Source organism: Marmota flaviventris, chromosome 17 (assembly GCF_047511675.1).
Source record: "Marmota flaviventris isolate mMarFla1 chromosome 17, mMarFla1.hap1, whole genome shotgun sequence".
Lineage (NCBI taxonomy): Eukaryota > Metazoa > Chordata > Mammalia > Rodentia > Sciuridae > Marmota > Marmota flaviventris.
This window is the reverse complement of record NC_092514.1, coordinates 36,961,236-36,980,129: the sequence shown is the minus strand read 5'-3', so window position 1 is coordinate 36,980,129 and position 18,894 is coordinate 36,961,236. Positions and strand designations below refer to the sequence as shown.

The 18,894-nt window shown below is 37.1% G+C and overlaps 1 protein-coding gene and 1 non-coding gene across 2 annotated transcripts in view; both read left to right on the top strand.

Annotated features, from left to right (window-relative positions):
- The window catches only part of Crlf3 (cytokine receptor like factor 3), a 41,172-nt gene that overhangs the window by 9,554 nt on the left and 12,724 nt on the right, over nucleotides 1-18,894 (top strand). The window contains exons 2-6 of the mRNA XM_027924189.2: nucleotides 7,224-7,431; nucleotides 10,692-10,779; nucleotides 11,905-12,082; nucleotides 16,313-16,535; nucleotides 18,059-18,191. Of these exons, the coding sequence (XP_027779990.1) occupies nucleotides 7,224-7,431; nucleotides 10,692-10,779; nucleotides 11,905-12,082; nucleotides 16,313-16,535; nucleotides 18,059-18,191 (830 nt within the window). The remainder of the gene's footprint in view (nucleotides 1-7,223; nucleotides 7,432-10,691; nucleotides 10,780-11,904; nucleotides 12,083-16,312; nucleotides 16,536-18,058; nucleotides 18,192-18,894) is intronic.
- On the top strand, nucleotides 11,440-11,545 carry LOC114083069 (U6 spliceosomal RNA). The gene has a single exon (XR_003581090.1). It is a non-coding gene; the product is annotated as a U6 spliceosomal RNA (small nuclear RNA).

The following is an 18,894-nucleotide window of genomic DNA, read 5'->3' as shown; positions in this document are numbered from 1 at the left end:
CAAATTCTTCAAATTCTCTGCCACTTCATTGACTTAGTGATAGGAGCAGATACGTTAGGCTGACTCCCATGTTACTCATCCATAGATTATTTCTATATAGAGTTGGTTTGTTTATTTATTTTTGATATTGGGAATTGAACCAGGGGGCACTTAACCACTGAGCCACATCCGCAGCCCTTTTAAATATCTTATTTAGAGATAGGGTCTTGCTGAGTTGCTAAGGGCCTTGTTAAATTGCTGAGGCTGGCTTTGAACTCCCGATCCTACTGCCTCAGCCTCCCAAGTCACTGGGATTATAGGCCTGCACCACCACATCAGACTGTGAGAGGGTTTAAGTGAAACCATGTAAGTAAGTACCTGGCACACCGGGTGCTCAGCAAATGATACCTGCTGCTTTGTTATCGTTGCTGTTGTTATTAATGAGTGATATCTTTGTCAGTGCAAAGACAGATAACTAATGTTGTGCATTTCATATGAACTGAGAGAGACAGTATTTTGGTTAGATTCTTCAATTTCAGTTGACTATGTTATATCTCCCCCCACCCTTTTCCCTTTTTCCCGTTTTGGTTCTGGGAAGAACCCAAGGCCTCACACATGCTAAGTGTATATTCTACCACTGATCCTCTACCCAAGCCCTTTACTTCATCTTTTATTTTTGATCATTACGTTCTTGTTAGCTAATGTTTCTTCTTTTTTTTTGTACAGCTCTTTTATTTTTTATTTTGAGACAGGGCCTTGCTAAGTTGCTTAAGTCCTCACTAACTTTGAACTTGTGATCCTCCTGCCAAGTTGCTGGAATTATAGGTGTACACCACCTCACCTGGCAGCTAATGGTTTCTAAAGAAAGTGTGTTAATATTACCCAGGTTTGGGCTGGGGATGTGGCTCAAGCGGTAGCGCACTTGCCTGGCATGCATGCGGCCTGGGTTCGATCCTCAGCACCACATACAAAGATGTTGTGTCCACTGAAAACTACAAAATAAATATTAAAAAAATATATATATTACCCAGGTTTTAGTTTTTTATTGGTCGAGCAATTGAGAAAATACGTTCTTAGATTAAACCTGAAAAAATGTTCTTAAGAAAGTCATGCACATTCATGTTTTAGAGATGATAGCATAGATTTCACGTTATAAACCATTAAAACTTATTTGGTGAAATATAATATTATATTGACATAGCAATTGTATATTGCTGCTTAAGACTAGAGGTCTTTAAATCACTTTCTCCATAGATTTTATGACTTTTTGTTTATAAACTCTGAAGGAAAATATGTCAATTGTTTTTTTTTTTTTTTTTTTTTTTTGGAGGATTGTATTCTCTAGGCCTTTGGTTAGCTAGTATTGATGAATGGCATTTTTTTGTGTGTTTATCATCCTGTTAAAACTGTAAAACAGTTACTTTGAAACTAGAGTCATCTTAAGTAGAAACTTTGTAAATATGTTTAATGGGTTTGTTACACTAGAGGTTTTAGTGGTAAATGAGTTCAGGTTATGTTTAATCAATATATACAATGTGTTATAGTTTCCCTTTTAGACCTTGACTTTTCTTTTGTTTGTTTTCTCCTTAAATCTACCTTGTTACAAGCTGTGAGAATTGTTTTTGCCCTAAATGATGTGGTAGCATTTCGGGCTGATGGTTGCCATACAATGCTTTATGTAGGGGCAAAAAATACATGTTGTAGGAAGAAGTGTTTGTAGCCAATATATAATTTACAGTTTTTCCTGAGAACTCATTAAAACAAGGTCTGTAAGTACCAAACAACTTGGTGTAGCAGAAAGAGAATGGTTCTTGGGAGTCAGACTGTTTGGGGGGCCCTATAGACTTCGGTTGTAAACAATGCAGACTCATCTCTCAGAGTTGTGAAGATTTAAAGAGTTAACTGTGAACTCAGTAGACCATTGATACCATGTCAAACATGAGGAAATTTATTTAGCAGTGAAGTTCCCATTTTTAAATTAGTTTCATAAAGCCAAGAAAATGAATTTGATTAAATGAGAATTTCTGCGAGAAGAGATAGATCCCAAATTAGTAGTATCAAGTTTGAAATGGCAAGGGACCAAATTTACAATCAGAGCACAAGAGGTGGGTTTAGAAATGGATTCTTCCTTTCATAGTTCTCTCGCTATTTGTGTTCACTTACTTCCCTTTTTTTTTTTTTTTTTTTCTGAGGTTCTGAAACAAAAACAAAACATAGTCAGGGTCTGCAACTGCTGAAGGAGCTTTTGAATTCTTTCTAAAGAGGAAATTGACTTTACCTAACCAGTGCACTTCCTGTGTGTGCTGTATCCGTTAGAGAGTGAAATAGAACCTTGGTATAGTGCTCAACTGCAGTGTTTCCTCTTGGTGGTGGGCTTTTGAAATGTTCTATAGTGTTCTGACATGCTGCCTTCATTTTTTCTGCCATCTGCACTGTGCATACAAATCACATGGGGCCTTGTTCAAAACACAGGTTCTGATTCGGTACTTCTGGATAGAACCTGAGATCTTGCATTTCTAATAACATTCCAGGTGATATATCAAAATCACAAAGCCTTCTCTCTCCCTGGTTCTTTCAAAATGTTTCTTAAAACACCCATAATTGACTTCATTTTTATTCAACGTTTATTTGTCACATGCTATGTAGATTGAGGCCTGATTCTCAAGGATCCCAGAGTTGAACAATGTACCAAAACAAATACATTTTGGGTTTATTGCCTTTCTTTCTTTCTTTCTTTTTTAATATATTGTATTTGGATTTGTTTCATAGTTCTGTAGTTAACAATTAAACTTAGATTAGGATTTCTATATTTATTTTTGATATAAGAATTTCTTTTAGTTACTATACAAATATAATTATATTAATGTCAAAAGGAGAAAACAATTATTTGCATGATCTGCCCAGCACATGAAACTACTCCTTCTTTCTGTGTTTCAGTTCTTGGGCATGGGAATCTTTTGTTTTTACATGTTGTGAAATCACTTGAAAACAATATTCTCTTCTGCTTTTTTTTTTTTTTTTTTTTTCTTTTCTTTTCATTTTTGGTACCGGGGATTGAACTCATTGGTAACTTATCACTGAGCCATGTCGCTGGAACTTTTTTTTTTTTAATATATATATTTTTTAGTTGTTGTTGGACCCAATATCCTTATTTTATTTATTTATTTCCATGTGGTGCTGAGGATCAAACCCAGTGCCTCACACGTGCTAGGCAAGCGCTCTACCACTGAGCCACAACTCCAGACCCGCCCCCCTTTTGATACCAGGGATTGAACTCAGGGCCACTTAACAACCAACTGAGCCACATACCCAGCCCTTTTTTATATTTTATTTAGATGTAGGGTCTCATTAAGTTGCTTAGGTCTGCCCTAAGTTACTGAGGCTGGCTTTGAACTTGTGATCCTCCTGCCTCAGCTTCCCAAGCTGCTGGGATTACAGGCCTGCGCCATGACTCCTGGCATCCCCAGCCCCTTTTACATATTATTTTGATACAGGGTCTTTCTAAATATCTGAGGTTGGCGTCAAACTTGTGATCCTGTCGCCTCAGCCCCCCAAGTCACACAGATTACTTGTGTCTTCTGCTTTTTATGTTTGCTATTAAGAGAGTGTACAGAAAGCTTTCTAAATTTCTCTATTAACTGTTGAAATATTATCCTTTATCCATATTCTGATATGTTGTTTCTTGGTAGATTTTTCTTGTATTTCAAACTCTTTTTTAAAAAATATTTTTTAGGGGGTTGGGATTGTGGCTCAGCAGTAGAGAGCTCGTCTAGCACGTGCGAGGCCCTGGGTTCGATCCTCAGCACACATAAAAATAAATAAATAAAATAAAGATATTTTGCCCAACTACTTCTAAAAAATAAATATTAAAAAAATATATTTTGGGGGGCTGGAGGTGTGGCTCAGTGGTAGAATGCTTGCCTGGCATGTGTGAGGCACTGGATTCAATCCTCAGCACCACATAAAAGTAAATAAAATAAAGGTATTGTGTCCATCTACAACTAAAAATTAAAAAAATAAAATATATATATATATATATATTAGTTGTAGATAGACACAACACCCTCACTTATTTATCTTTATGTGGTGCTGAAGATTGAACCCAGGGTCCCACACACCCTGGGCAAGTACTCCACCACTAAGTCACAACCCCAGCCTATATTTCAGACTCTTGCTAAGAAAAAATTAGCAAAAGGGTTAGGGGGTAGTAAACACAATATTATATGAGACTGGTATAATAATATTTGCAAAGAAGAGTATATATTTCCTTATTTATTTATTATGTTTGCAGTGCTGGGGGTAGAACTCAGGCACCTGTATATACTATGCAAGCGTTCTACCATTGAGCCATATCTCAGCTTATGTGTTTGTTTTAATTTAACTGAGTTAGAATTGCTCTAAGGAGAAAAAAATGGGTTGTGTGTTATCTGAATTGTATTTCTTTAAAAACAAAACAGTACCTCACTCTTACATTGCTGGTGGCACTGTAAATTGGTGTAACCACTCTGGAAAGCAGTATGGCAATTACTCAGAAAACTTGGAATGGAACCACCTTTTGACCCAACTATCCCACTCCTTGGTCTACACCCAAAGGACTTTAAATCAGCATACTGTAGTGATGCAGTCACATCAATGTTTATAGCAGCCCAATTCACAATAGCTAAATTGTGGAACCAACCCAGATGCCCTTCAATAGATGAATGGATAAAGAAACTGTGATATACTCATGCACACACACAATGGAATATTACTCAGCATTAAAAGAGTATAAAATTATGACATTTGCAGGTAAATGGATGGAGTTAGAGAATATCATGCTAAGCGAAGTAAGCCAATATCCCCAAACCAAAGGCCAAATGTTCTCTCTGATAAGTGGATGCTGATCCATATTGGGGGAGGGGGCATGTGAAGAATAGAGGAACTTTGAATTGGGCAAAGGGGAGGGATGGGAGAGGGCATGGGGGTAGTAAAGATGATAGTATGAGAAGGACATAATTACCCTAGGTACATGTATGATTGCACAAATGATGCGACTCTACATTGTGTACAAACAGAGAAATGAAAAGTTGTGCTCCATTTGTGTACAGTGAAACGAAATGCATTCTGCTTCATGTGTAACTAATTAGAACAAATAAAAAAATTAAAAATAAAAACGGTTTTGTTTGTTTCAGTACTAGGGGTTAAACCAAGGGGTGCATTACCACTGAGATATACTCCCAGCCTTTTTTTTTTTTTTTTTTTAAATACTGAGGATTGACCCCAGGGGCACTTAACCACTGAGCCTCATCGTCAGCCCTTTTATTTTTCATTTTTTAAAAATTGTGTATAGACTCAATGCCTTTATTTGTTTTTATGTGGTGCTAGGATCAAACTAGTGCCTCACACTTGCGAGGCAAGTGCTCTACTACTGAGCCACAACCCCAGCCCCTTTATTTTTCATTTTGAGACAGGGTCTTGCTAAGTTGCTTAGAGCCTCACTAAAGTATGAGGCTGGCTTTGAACTTGCAATCCTCCTACCTCCTGAATAGCCTGGATTATTGGTGTGTGCACCATGCCTGGCCAACCTGTTTGTTTTCAAAATATGCATGAGATGTAACAAATTTTCTGTCATATCTTCTCAAACTGGGGTTCTAAATCTCAGCATTGTGGACTTAGGGCAGTGTTTCTTAAAGTGTGGCCAGCAGAATCTCAGGTATGCTTGTGAAAAATGAGAACTCCATCTATACACTCCTGTAGCTCTTCCTCTAAGCTTCTGGTTTGAGATAGAACCCGGCAATTTGAATTATAAGAAGCAGCCTACATGCAAAGAAAGTTTTATAATTACTACTCTGGCAAGCCATGATTTGGGTCTGAAGAATTTGTAAACTTTTTTTTTTTTTTTAGAGAGAGAGAGAGAGAGAGAATTTTTTAATATTTATTTTTCAGTTCTCGGCGGTCACAACATCTTTGTTTGTATGTGGTGCTGAGGATCGAACCCGGGCCGCACGCATGCCAGGCGAGCGCGCTACTGCTTGAGCCACATCCCCAGCCCCAAGAATTTGTAAACTTAAATTGAATATTTTTTTAGGTTATAGATTATTCATTTTTTTAGGACATAGATTATTCATTTTTTCTGGGAAGAGAGTCTATAAACCTCTCATAACTCAAGAAGGATTAAGTCATTGTCCCAATTAGGCTACTTTGGACTATAATTTATAGTCCTGTGGACTATAAATCTTAGTTTTCTTTTAGCATAGCAAGTACATTTTATTCATGAGGTGATTTGTGTGTGTATGTTATGACTTCCTAACATACTGTTTTGTTGCTTCTATTAAGTTGAATTTTAATCTCCTAATAATTAATTTTTGTACTGAAGTGTGCTGTTCCCCAAAACTACATTGGGTAAATAATAATTCCTAACATTTATTTATTGAGAACCATAATGTGCTAGTTATTTTATGAAATGCAATACATAGATTATTTTAATCTTCATAGCAACTCCATGAAGTTATTGTTATTATATTCATTTGACAAATAAGAAATTTGAGGCATGGAGTACTTAATTAACTTAACCAAATTGACATAGTTTGTGAATAATGGAACCAAGAAATTGAATTCTTTCTGATGTGACTCAATTTTATGCAATTCTGCAAGTTTGCAAAAATGAATTATGTTTAGTTTAGGAATAATGGAAAGTGTGTGTGTGTGTGTGTGTGTGTGTGTGTATGAGTGTATGATAGAATATTATTCAGCCTTTTAAAAGAAGAAAATGTTGTCGAGTGAAATAAGCCAGATATGTTTAAAAAAAAATACTACATGATTTCATTTATATGCGGTAACCAAAAAACCCAAATGCCTAAAATAGAATGGTTACCAGGGATGGGGTAGAAAGGGATAGTAAGATATTGGTCAAAGGGTACAAAATTTCAATTATATATGATAGTTTCTACAGATCTAATGTACAGGATGGGGATTATAGTTAATGATACTGTATTATACATTTGAAAATTGCTAAGAGATACCTTAAGTGTTCTCACCACATACAAAAAGGTAACCATGTGACAATATGGATATATTAATTAGCTTAATTGTAATATTAGTTGACTACATTATGTATATTAGAACATTACACTTTCTACCTTAAGCATATATATTTTTAACAAAAAATTTTAAAGAATAGAAGATGATAGTTATATGGTAACTTTATATAATTAAACTTTTTCTAGAAATTCAGATTTTGAATTTTTAAGTTGTTTCTTTTTCAGATCAAAGACAGTGCATCACAGACAAGGGATGTCCTCAAACAGCATTTTAATGATTTAAAAGGAACTCTTGGGAAGCTACTCGATGAACGATTGGTGACCCTTTTGCAAGAGGTAGACACCATTGAACAGGAGACCATTAAACCACTAGATGACTGCCAAAAGCTCATCGAACATGGAGTTAACACTGCAGAGGACTTAGTTCGAGAAGGTGAGAGTCCAGGAAGCGGGGCTGGGAATGTGGCTCAAGCGGTAGCGCGCTGGCCTGGCATGCGTGCGGCCCGGGTTCGATCCTCAGCACCACATACAAACAAAGATGTTGTGTCCGCCAAATACTAAAAAATAAATGTTGAAATTCTCTCTCTCTCTACCTCTCTCTCACTCTCTCTTTAAAAAAAAAAAAAAAAAAAAAAAAAAAGAGTCCAGGAAGCCTATTAAATATGGTTCATTGAGATTGATGTTTGGCTGATTTCATAGGATACCGGAAGGCTTCTTGTCATCTGTGTGGTGCTTGGGATGTTTCTACCTTGACAGCTTATAATATAGGATTAAAGATATACTGTGGGCATTCCAGGGTACATGTAATTGAGGTATTTGAAACAAGAAGGAGTGAATGATTTGTCTCAAATAGTTCTATGGTAATAATATCTGTTTCATTTTTAACACAATTTTAAGGTTATTTTGAATCTGTTCAAATATTTTTCAAGGATCATAGAATTTAAATCTAAATTAAAAGGGTTAATTTAAGTTTAAATATGATTGATGTTGACTCATGAAATTGAGTTGTTATATTTCTGTCTTCAGCCAGTATTTTTAAGTCATGCCCAGATCTTTTTTTTTTTTTTTTAATATTTATTTTTTAGTTTTCGGCGGACACAACATCTCCGTTCGTATGTGGTGCTGAGAATCGAACCCGGGCCCCACGCATGCCAAGTCGAGCGTGCTGCCGCTTGAGCCACATCCCCAGCCCCATGCCCAGATCTTGTCCTCTTGTCTTCTTTCCTTCATGTTGACTTCCCTGCCTTCAACATAGGTCTTTGTCAAGTGTTTCCTTTCTTTTCTTTTTTAAAAAAAACCTGGAGATTGAACCTTCAGCCCCAGTTCTTTTTTAATTTTTATTTTGAGAGAAGGTCTCACTAAGTTGCTGAAGCTTAGCCTTTAACTTGTGAGACTTCTGCCTCAGCTTCCTGACTCAGATGGATTACAGGTGTGTGCCACCCTGCCCAGCTCTTTGTCAGGTACATTAAATGTTCTTTGGGGTTCACAGCCCAGTGGGAGAGATATACATGCCTAGAGAGATGGAAGAACTCACTGGAACATGGAGGAGGAATGCTTCAGTCTCTCTGGAAAAGTAGAGGGTAGATTTTTGCAGGAGGAGTTGCACAGAGGCTGGAAGAAAGTCATCAAGTAGACAAGGAAAAACAGAGGGTAACCATGATTCCAAGTGGAAGTAATGTGTGGAGTGGAGTGAACGGCATATTCAAGGATTTATTGAAGTACTTTTTTAAATAACACTGTCTACAGTCTGGAGATTCGATGATAGGTGGTGAGACTGGAGGTAGAAAAGACTGATTAGAAAGTTACAGTTGTCCAGAGAAAAATGGAAAGATTGTCAAGTGAAGATGAGACAGGGCTGCTTTTAAAGAGGTTTTTGTTTTGGTTTGGTTTTGAGGTAGAACTGAGATTATCAATCAGCAGCTATTGATTTTTGGTGATTACCGAGATATAGATAGAGAGGAAAAGGGGAAAGCCAACCTAGTTTTGGATGATTGGGTGAGTGGTGGTGCTAAAGGGTGAGGGGAGGGTCTTAGTGAGTATTTAGGCATTTTTTTTTTTTTTTTTTTTAGTTGTACACAATACCTTTATTTTTATGTGGTGCTCAGGATCGAACCCAGGGCCTTGCACATGCTAGGCGAGCACTCTACCAGTGAGCCACAACCCCAGCCCCTAGGCATTTGGTTTGAAGTGAATTTGAGGTACTTAACATGAAAATGTGGGTATAATGCTTAGGAGAGAGATCATGCTGCAGATGTCAATGTGGTGTTGATTGCATACAGATCAAATCTGAATATGTGGGAATAAGTAAAATCATCATATCATGAGAAAAATAAGTGACAGAGGGTAGAACATTAAGGGATGCCAGCATTTAAAGGACAGTTGGGATAAAGAAGCCTCTGAAGGAAACTAAACTCTTTCACAGAGTGAGCGCTATGAGTGGCATAAGATAAAAAGTCTAGATAGCTCATAAGCTTGGAACTAAAAGTTAATCGCTTTTGTCCCACTTAGAATGTGGCACTACTGTTATCTTTACATGCTAATAATAGTTTTCTCTTTTCTTCAATGGGAAGTGTTTATTTTTCACTGACCTTAACAGTGCCTTTGAGAAAATTCTTTTCAGCAGGAACACAGGCTGTCTTTGCCCAGAGGCTTTGCATTTGGAAACAAACCCAGAAACAGGTCAGCACAGGTCAGGGTTGTGCACCCATTGCCCTGAAAACTAAGAAATGTTTTCATTTTAGAAAAAGTCCTTTGAGGCACATAACATGTTTGTTGTAGCATTTGACACTTGAATTTTTTTTTTTTTTTAATTCTGCAGAAATATTTTTCATGGGCTGGGGTTGTGGCTCAGTGGTACAGTGATTTCCTAGCACTTGAGAGACCCTGGGTTCAGTCCTCAGCACCACATAAAAATAAAAAAAAAAGGTATTTTGTCCAACTACAACTAAAATATAAATATTAAAAAAATATTTTTCACTTCAGACTCTTTCTTGACTCTTTCTCCCAAGGGATAAACACTTATTTATGGAATTTTGAGGATTTTGAGGCAGTATGCAATATCTCTGTTTTTCTTTTGGTCAAGGAGGTCAGATGGTCTCAAAGAACTCAAGTAATTCCAGGGTACTTTCAAATGGAAAAACATTCTGGCAGTGTCCTTCAGCTGTGGAACCATAATTTTCTTACCCTCTACATAGCTTTTTCTTTTTCTTTATTTTTAATATTTTTTCATTGTTGATGGACCTTTATTTTATTTATTTAAACGTGGTGCTGAGGATTGAACCCAGTGCCTCACACATGCTAGGCAAGCACTCTTCCACTGAGCTATAACCCCAGCCCCATAGCATTTCTTTTTTGTTGTTCTGTTGTGTGATTTCTGATCTGCTAAGATTCTCTAGGAGAGGTGGATAGAAGTTCCTGAGCCTGCTGCTTTGTGTAAAATTGATTGTCAAACCAATTTTGCTTTTTTAGAGCAGAATCACTAAGCTCTGCCAAAATGTTGCCATTTTCCCTTCTTGAGCTTACTAATAAAGCACTTCTTAAATAGTTTCTACTTTTACATATTAGGAATTTGACTATGGTGTCACTTAGGAGTTTTTTGCAAGAAAACTGGAAACCCAGGTAGATACTGGTTGTGTAGATTATACTAGTTGTGTGACCATTTTTCACTGTAATAGTTCTTTCTCTTGATTGTAGGTGAGATCGCCATTCTTGGTGGCATAGAAGAACAGAATGAGAAACTTTGGAGCTTTACCAAAAAGGCCTCACACATTCAGTTGGACAGGTAAAAGAGTTTTTGACTTTTTGACTTTTTTTTTTTTCTTTTTGTGGCATTGAGGATTATTTTAAAGGCCTTAAACATGCCAAGCAAGTTTTCTACAACTGGAACTACCACTTCAGACATTTTTCATTTTTAAAAATTTGAGACACGTTCTCACTAAATTTGGCCAGACTGGCTTTGAACTTGCCATCCTCCTGTCTTAACTTCTCTAGTAGCTGGGATTACAGATGTATGGTACTATGCTCAGCTGGATTTACTAATTTTGGGGGTGGGGGAGGTACCAGGGATTGAACTCAGGGGCACTCAACCACTGAGCCACATCCCCAGCCCTATTTTGTATTTTATTCAGAGACAGGTCTCATGGAGTTGCTTAGCACCTTGTTTTTGCTGAGGCTGGCTTTGAACTCACGATCCTCCTGCCTCAGTCTCCCAAGCAGCTAGGATTACAGGTGTGCACCACTGTGCCTAGCTAGACTGACTTTTAAACATTTAAACTATGTCTTCTTTTGCCCCCTGATTAAGGGGGATAGAGAATATAGTTTTCAAAGTGTCATTACTCATTATCAGTAGTATTAGCATCAAATAGTCGTGATTATAAATCTTTGGCATCATAATACTATAGATTTTTTTTTTCAATTTCAGTGGAGAAGAGAATTGTTGTGTTTGCTTTAGGCAGCATATACACTAAAGTTGGAATAATTCAGAGAAAATTAGCATGAACTCTGGGGGACAGGATTCTGAATATATCATTGAAATTGAAACATATTTTATTTAGTAAAGCAGATCTTTTGGTATAAAATTGACAGTTGTGATCCTACCAGTTTTTGCCCCTGTTTATTTGAGAAGACAATTGTTATGTAATCTTTTTTTTTGGGGGGGGGGGGAGGTGTTGAACTCAGGGCTTTATGAATGCAACCAGATGCTTTGCCTCTGAGCTACATCCCAGCCCTGTTATGTAATCTTTATGAAGACGAAAGGCCTTCCCCCACTGTCACAAGAATTATTTACTGAGGACTTCAGGACCCTTCTAGAATGTTGCTAATCTAAAATATTCTTTATATCTTTAACTTTATTCTAGTTTTAATTTAAGTTAAAAGCCTCATAAACACATGAGCTTTGTTTCCTCAGCTTACCAGAAGTGCCTTTACTGGTTGATGTGCCTTGTTTATCTGCTCAGTTGGATGATTCAATTCTTAACATAGTGAAAGATCACATTTTTAAGCATGGAACAGTAGCATCTCGCCCACCAGTGCAGATAGAAGAACTAATAGAGAAACCTGGAGGCATCATAGTACGATGGTGTAAGGTATGTAATTCAGGAAATAGAAGTGGCCTCAACATTATAGGTTTAAGATTGGGGACACTAAAGTTCTTTCATTAAACTACCTTTAAATATTTTCTTATCTTTCCAAACAAAAGTCCCTTTTGCTTTACAATTAAGATGAAGTCACTGTGAACATAAAAGAGGGTGATTCTACAGTTTGAAATAAATAGTTTTGAAGGTACTTTTGTGTATGTCTATGTGTGTTATTAGGGATGGAACCCAGGGCTTTATGCATGCTAGGCAAATGCTCTGCCCTTGGGCTCCATTACCAGCCCCTTGAAGATACTTTGAAAAATCTATTCCAACATTGTGTTTTGTTTGTTCTTTTTAGATATATATGACAGTATAGTATATTTTGACATATTATATATACATGGAGTATAACTTATTCTAATTAGGATTCCATTCTTGTGGATGCACATGATGGTATGTTCTTATATCAACAAGGGAAGGTTATGTCTGATTCATGCTGCTGCCAACATTGTGGGGTTTTTTGTTTTGTTTTGTATTTGTTTTTTGATAGCAGGGATTGAACTCGGGTGTTTTTTTTTGTTGTTTGTTTGTTTGTTTTGTTTTTTTTAAGAGAGAGTGGGAGAGAAAGAGAGAGAGAGAATTTTTTTAATATTTATTTTTTTAGTTTTCGACGGACACAACATCTTTGTTTGTATGTGGTGCTGAGGATCGAACCCAGGCTGGACGCATGCCAGGCAAGCGCGCTACTGCTTGAGCCACATCCCCAGCCCAGAACCCAGGGGTCTTAACCACCAAGCCACATCTCCAGCCCTTTTGTTTACATTTTATTTAGAGGCAGGATCTTGCTGAGTTGTTTAGGGCCTCACTAAGTTGCTGAAGCTGGCTTTGAACTCTGATCCTCCTGCCTCAGCCTCCTGAGCTGCTGGGATTACAGGTGTGTGCCACCGTGCCAGCCAATATTGTTTCTTTCTTTTTTTTAAATATTTTTTAGTTGTATATGGACATGATACCTTTATTTTTATTCTCTTTTTAATAGCTCTACTTCTGAACCACAACCTCAGCCCTCTTTTTTTTTTTTAATGTGGTGCTGAGGATCAAACCCAGTGTCTCACACCTGCTAGGCAAACGTTGTACCACTGAGCCACAACCCCAGCCCCCAACATTGTTTCTTAACATACATTTCTGCGGACTTAACTCTCAGTGAATTGAGAATTTCTTCCTTTTCTATTTATTAGAAAAGCCATTGGGGCTGGGATGTGGCTCAAGCGGTAGCGCGCTCGCCTGGCATGCGTGCGGCCCGGGTTCGATCCTCAGCACCACATACAAACAAAGATGTTGTGTCCGCCAAATACTAAAAAATAAATATTAAAAAAAAAAAAAATTCTCTCTCTCTCTACCTCTATCTCTCTCACTCTCTCTTTAAAAAAAAAAAAAAAAATAGAAAAGCCAGAAGATGACAGTGAATTTGACTATCTTAATTTTTTTGTTCAGCATTGAACTAATAACCTTTGAAATAGGATTTCTCATTGGGCTCTGTGGTGCACTCCACCCAGTAGCTCGGGAGGCTGAAGGCAAGAGGATCTAGAGTTCAAAGTCAGCCTCAGCAAAAGGAAGGTGCTAAGCAACTCAGTGAAACCTTGTCTCTAAATAAAAAATACAAAATAGGGCTGGGGATGTGGCTCAGTGGTTAAGTGCCTGAGTTCAATCCCACGTACCCCCCCCCAAAAAAAAAAAAAAAAACAAGAAAAGAAAAAAAGAAGATTTTTTTTGAAGAGATAATACTTCTTTTTCTTTTTTTTTTTTAAATAATATATATATATATGTATGTGTATATATATATATATATATATATATATATATATATATATATATATACACATACATATATTTAATTATAGTTGGAAACAATATCTTTATTTTATTTTTATATGGTGCTGAGGATCGAACCCAGGGCCTTGCTCATGCTAGGCGAGCGCTCTACCCCTGAGCCATAACCCCAGCCCCCGAAATAAGATTTTTTTGGTACTGGGGATTGAATGATTAACCACTAAGGCCTGTCCCCAGCCCTTTTTATTTTATTTATTTTTGAGACAGGTTCTCCAAGTTACCTAGGGCCTCACTACATTGCCTAAGCTGGTTTTGAACTTTCAGTTCTCCTGCCTTAGCCTCCCTAGTTGCTGAGATTATAGGTGTGTTCCTTAAACTCTCAGCATTGCCCAGAATTTTGCATATTAAGTCATGTTGTGTGTTTGATTTAATCATATTTTAAATACAAACAACATCAAAATTAGCTATAGTATATAATATGTTAACTGTGAAGAAATACATCATTCAGAGGGGAATGCTTAGCTTCTGGAAGGTATTTTCTTAAATGGATTTTTTTTTTTTATATTTATTTGTTTAGTTGTAATTGGACACAATACCTTTATTCCATTCATTTATTTTTATGTGGTGCTGAGGATCGAACCCAGGGCCCCGCGCACACTAGGCAAGTGCTCTACTGCTGAGCCACAATCCCAGCCCCTTAAATGGATGTTTTTAAAAAGTTTTTTAGCTGTAGATGGACACAATACCTTTATTTTATTTAGTTAGTTTTATATGGTGTTAAGGATAGAACCCAGTGCCTCACATATGCTAGGCAAGTGCTCTACTGCTGAGCCACAACCCCAACCTTTTTTTTTTTTCCTTTTTTTAAGAGTCTTAGTATGAAAGAAAGAAGTAGAGATGCTTTTGTTGGTACAAAAGAATTCTATTATTGCTCATATTCTCTACCACCACCACCATCACCAACAAAACAAAGAAACCCTGAGGAATCTTATTTAATTTTTATTATTTTGCTGGTCACTCTATGTAGGGTTATTTCCAGTTTCTGTTTTTTTGCTATAAGCATTCTTATTCATGTTTCCTTACACAAAGGCATAAGGTTTTTTTCTGGTGTGTACCTAGCTGTAAAATGATGAGACCTTAAAAGTATTGGATTTATATGCTGTTAGGTAGTACCGGTCTTTTTAAAAAATGATTGCATGAGTTTAGCCTTCCATCATTGTATGAGAAAGTGTTCTTCAACATCTTCACCAGTACTTGGTATTGTCAGATTTTTTATTTTTGCCAAAATGGTATTAATTATGGTTTTTACATTACATTTCCATATTATGAATTGGTTTGAATATTTTTCTTTTCTTTTGGCTATTTACATTTACTTCTTCGTCTTCTTTTCTTCTCTCTCTCTCTCTCTTTTTTTTTGGTATCGGGGATTGAGTCCAGGGGCACTTTATCATTAAGCTACTTCCCTAGCCCTTTTACTTTTCATTTTGAGACAGGGTCTTGTTAAGTTGATTAAAGATTAAGGACTTGCTAAATTGCTGAGGCTGTCCTTGAACTTGCAATCTTTCTACCTTAGCTTCAGAGCTGCTGGGACTATAGGCATGAGCCACTATGCCTGAATTGCGATTTATATTTCTTTTTTTTTTTGGTTGGGGGGAACATTGGAATTGAACCAAGAGCGCTTAACCACTGAACCACATCCCCAGTACTTAAAAAAAAAATTTTTTTTTTTTTTTGTAGTTGTAGATGGACAGCATGCCTTTATTATTTTTATGTGGTGCTAAGGATTGAACCCAGTGCCTCACATGTGCTTGGCAAGCACTCTGTCACTGAGCTACAGCCCCAGCTGCCCCAGCACTTTTCATTTTTTATTTAGAGACAAGTTCTCAGTAGATTACTTACAGCCCTGCTAAGTTGCTGAAGCCAGCTTCGAAACCTGCAATCCTCCTGCCTCTGCCTCTCGAGCTGTTGGGATTATAGACATGTGCCACCATGCCTGGCTCTTGGCGATTTGTATTTTTTAATCTAACTTACTTATATCTTTTGCCTATTTTTTTCTATTGAGTGTCTTGTCTCCTATTTATTTTTAGGATTATACATTGTAAGTATTAATTCTTTATTATATGAGTGATGTATAGATCTTTCAGAATTATTCCTGAATTCTGAATGTTTTACTAAGGCATTATTATTTAGAAAAACATGCTATTTCTTCAAGGAATCAGATTTTTAAAAATATCAGTCTGGTAAGTATGATAAACACTTCAGTCAATAAAGAAAAGAAAGGAACTAGTGATGACATATTTCCTGTGGTCTTCCCTAGAATAGCCCATATCCAACCTATGGGTCTGTATGCTTGATCCAGAATGTCCCCATTCATTTCCTGGTTTTTACCTAACATAAAACCTTTCTTTTTAGGTGGATGACGACTTCACAGCCCAAGATTACAGGCTTCAGTTCCGTAAATGCTCTTCAAATCATTTTGAAGATGTTTATGTAGGTTCTGAAACTGAATTCATAGTATTGCACATAGACCCCAATGTTGATTATCAGTTCAGAGTCTGCGCCCGAGGAGACGGCCGACAGGAGTGGAGCCCGTGGAGCGTCCCCCAAATAGGTCATTCTACATTGGTGCCTCATGGTATGCGATACCGTCTCACCCCTAAGGCTTAACTGCATATAGAAACAGTTACATTCTGTGCTAAGGGCTACCTACTGACAACCTTTTTTCTTTTCTTTTTTTTTTTTTTTTTTTAATGCTTTTATTTTTGAAATACATGACAGCAGAATGCATCACAATTCTTATTACACATATAGTACATAACTTTTCATATCTCTGTATATAAAGTATGTTCATACCAATTCATGTCTTCATACATGTACTTTGGATAATGATGTCCATCACATCTGACAACCTTTTTTCTAAAGATAAATCCTGAAATGATGAGAAGAACATGAAACATCTTGTACTCAAATTATAGTTCCTTCATATAAATATTGTTTTTATCAGTTCTTATCGAGGGATTTCAAAAATAATGCTAGACATATTCTTAGCATCACCTAAAATCAAAGATTGAATATATTGCATAGGACACAAAGTTTTTCAAACCTTCAATAAATATCTGGGCAGAGGCAATTTCTTAAGTCTTAAGATTTGAAATTGGTCTCTCTTCTCTATTACTATTTCTAAAGACATATTCTTTTTTCTCCTTTTTTTTTTTTTTTTCTTTTTTTGATAAAAGACAGGGTTTACTATATTGCCCAGACTGGCCTTGAACTCCTGGGCTTTACCAGTCATCCTGCCTCATCTGCCTGAGTAGCTGGAACCACAGGCATGTGCCACACACCTAGCCATCTACTCATTTATTAATTAGGTAGTTTTTTTTCTTCTTCTTCTTCTTCTTCTTTTTCCCCTAGTACTGGGGATTGAACCCAGGGCCTCACCCATACTAGGCAAGTGCTCAACCACTGAGTTATACCCCAGCCCTTTTCATTTTGTTTTGACATAGGGTCTTGCTAAATTGTCCAGGCTGGCCTTGATGATTGCACTCCTCCTGCCTCTGCCTCCCAAGTAGCTGGGATTATAGGCAGGTGCTACTATGCCTGGCAGTGTTCTTTCTTTAATGTGGTGCTGGGCATTGAACCCAGGGCCTTGCTTATGCTAACCGTGCACTCTACCATTGAGCTACACTCCCAAGCCCTATTAATTAGTCAGGTTGGAATAAACTCGAACAGTTAGACTTTAACCATGATTTTTTTTTTTTTGTACTGGGGATTGAACCCAGTACTACATCCCCAGTCCTTTTTATTTTTTAGTTTGAGACAGGGTCCTGCTAAGTTGCTGAGGCTGGCTTGGAGCTTGCAATTCTTCTGCCTCAGTGTTCCAAGTTGCTGGGATTGCAGGAGTGTGCTATCACACCAGATTTAAAACGTGATTTTTATTAGCTAGGAGATAACACTTAATTGATGCTGTACCAAAATTGTGTAGGAATGTACTAAAATCTTTCTGTAATTTGTAAGAGTACCATGATACCCCATAACTGAAACCCTTTATCTTAGTAAATTTGGCCATGACCTCTATAAGTAGTCATTTTTAATGTGTCTGTATTGAAGTTATCCTTGAATAGGAGTCTAATAATTTTCAATATCTTTGCTTTTAAAAAGAGTGGACAACTGGCTTTGAGGGATACAGTCTGAGCAGTCGAAGAAATATAGCACTCCGGAATGATTCTGAATCCTCAGGTGTTCTCTACTCCAGCGCTCCAACCTATATTTGTGGGCAGACATTAACATTCAGGCAAGTGGATATGAATATATCTGTCATAATCTGGGCACAGTGGCGTCCATCTGTAGTCCCAGCTACTTGGGAGGCTGGGACAAGAAGATTGCTTGAGACTATGAATTTGAGACCAGCCTGAGCAGCATAGCTAGATCCTGTCTAAAACATATTTTTTTAAAATGATAAAACATCTGTCATAACTTAAGTAACATATCAAAGTACACAGAACATGTATGAGCTTTAAATTAAAAATATCCTGAATTTATTTGTCATTCATAGGCAGTGTTACTTTGGGGAGGGTTCTTTATTTCTGTGTCAGTTTTCTCATCTGTATTCATAAAGTATTATGAAGATTAACTAATATGTGTATAAAAATGTGTGTAAAAACTCAACATGAGGGGTTGGGGTTGTGGCTCCATGGTAGAGCGCTCGCCTAGCATACATGAGGCACTGGGGATCCTCAGCACCGCATAAATGTAAAATAAAGATATTGTGTCCACCTAAAACTTAAAAATAAATATTAAAAAAAAAAAAAAAACCAAAAACCTCAACATGAGGGCTGGAGATATAGCTCAGTTGGTAGAGTATTTGCCTCGCATGTGCAAGGCCCTGGGTTCAATCCCCAGCACCACCAAAAAAAAAACAAAGAAATAATACCTCATAAGTCTCTCCACCACCTACCCCTCCCCCGCCTTTGGTACTGGGAATTGAACCAAAGGTC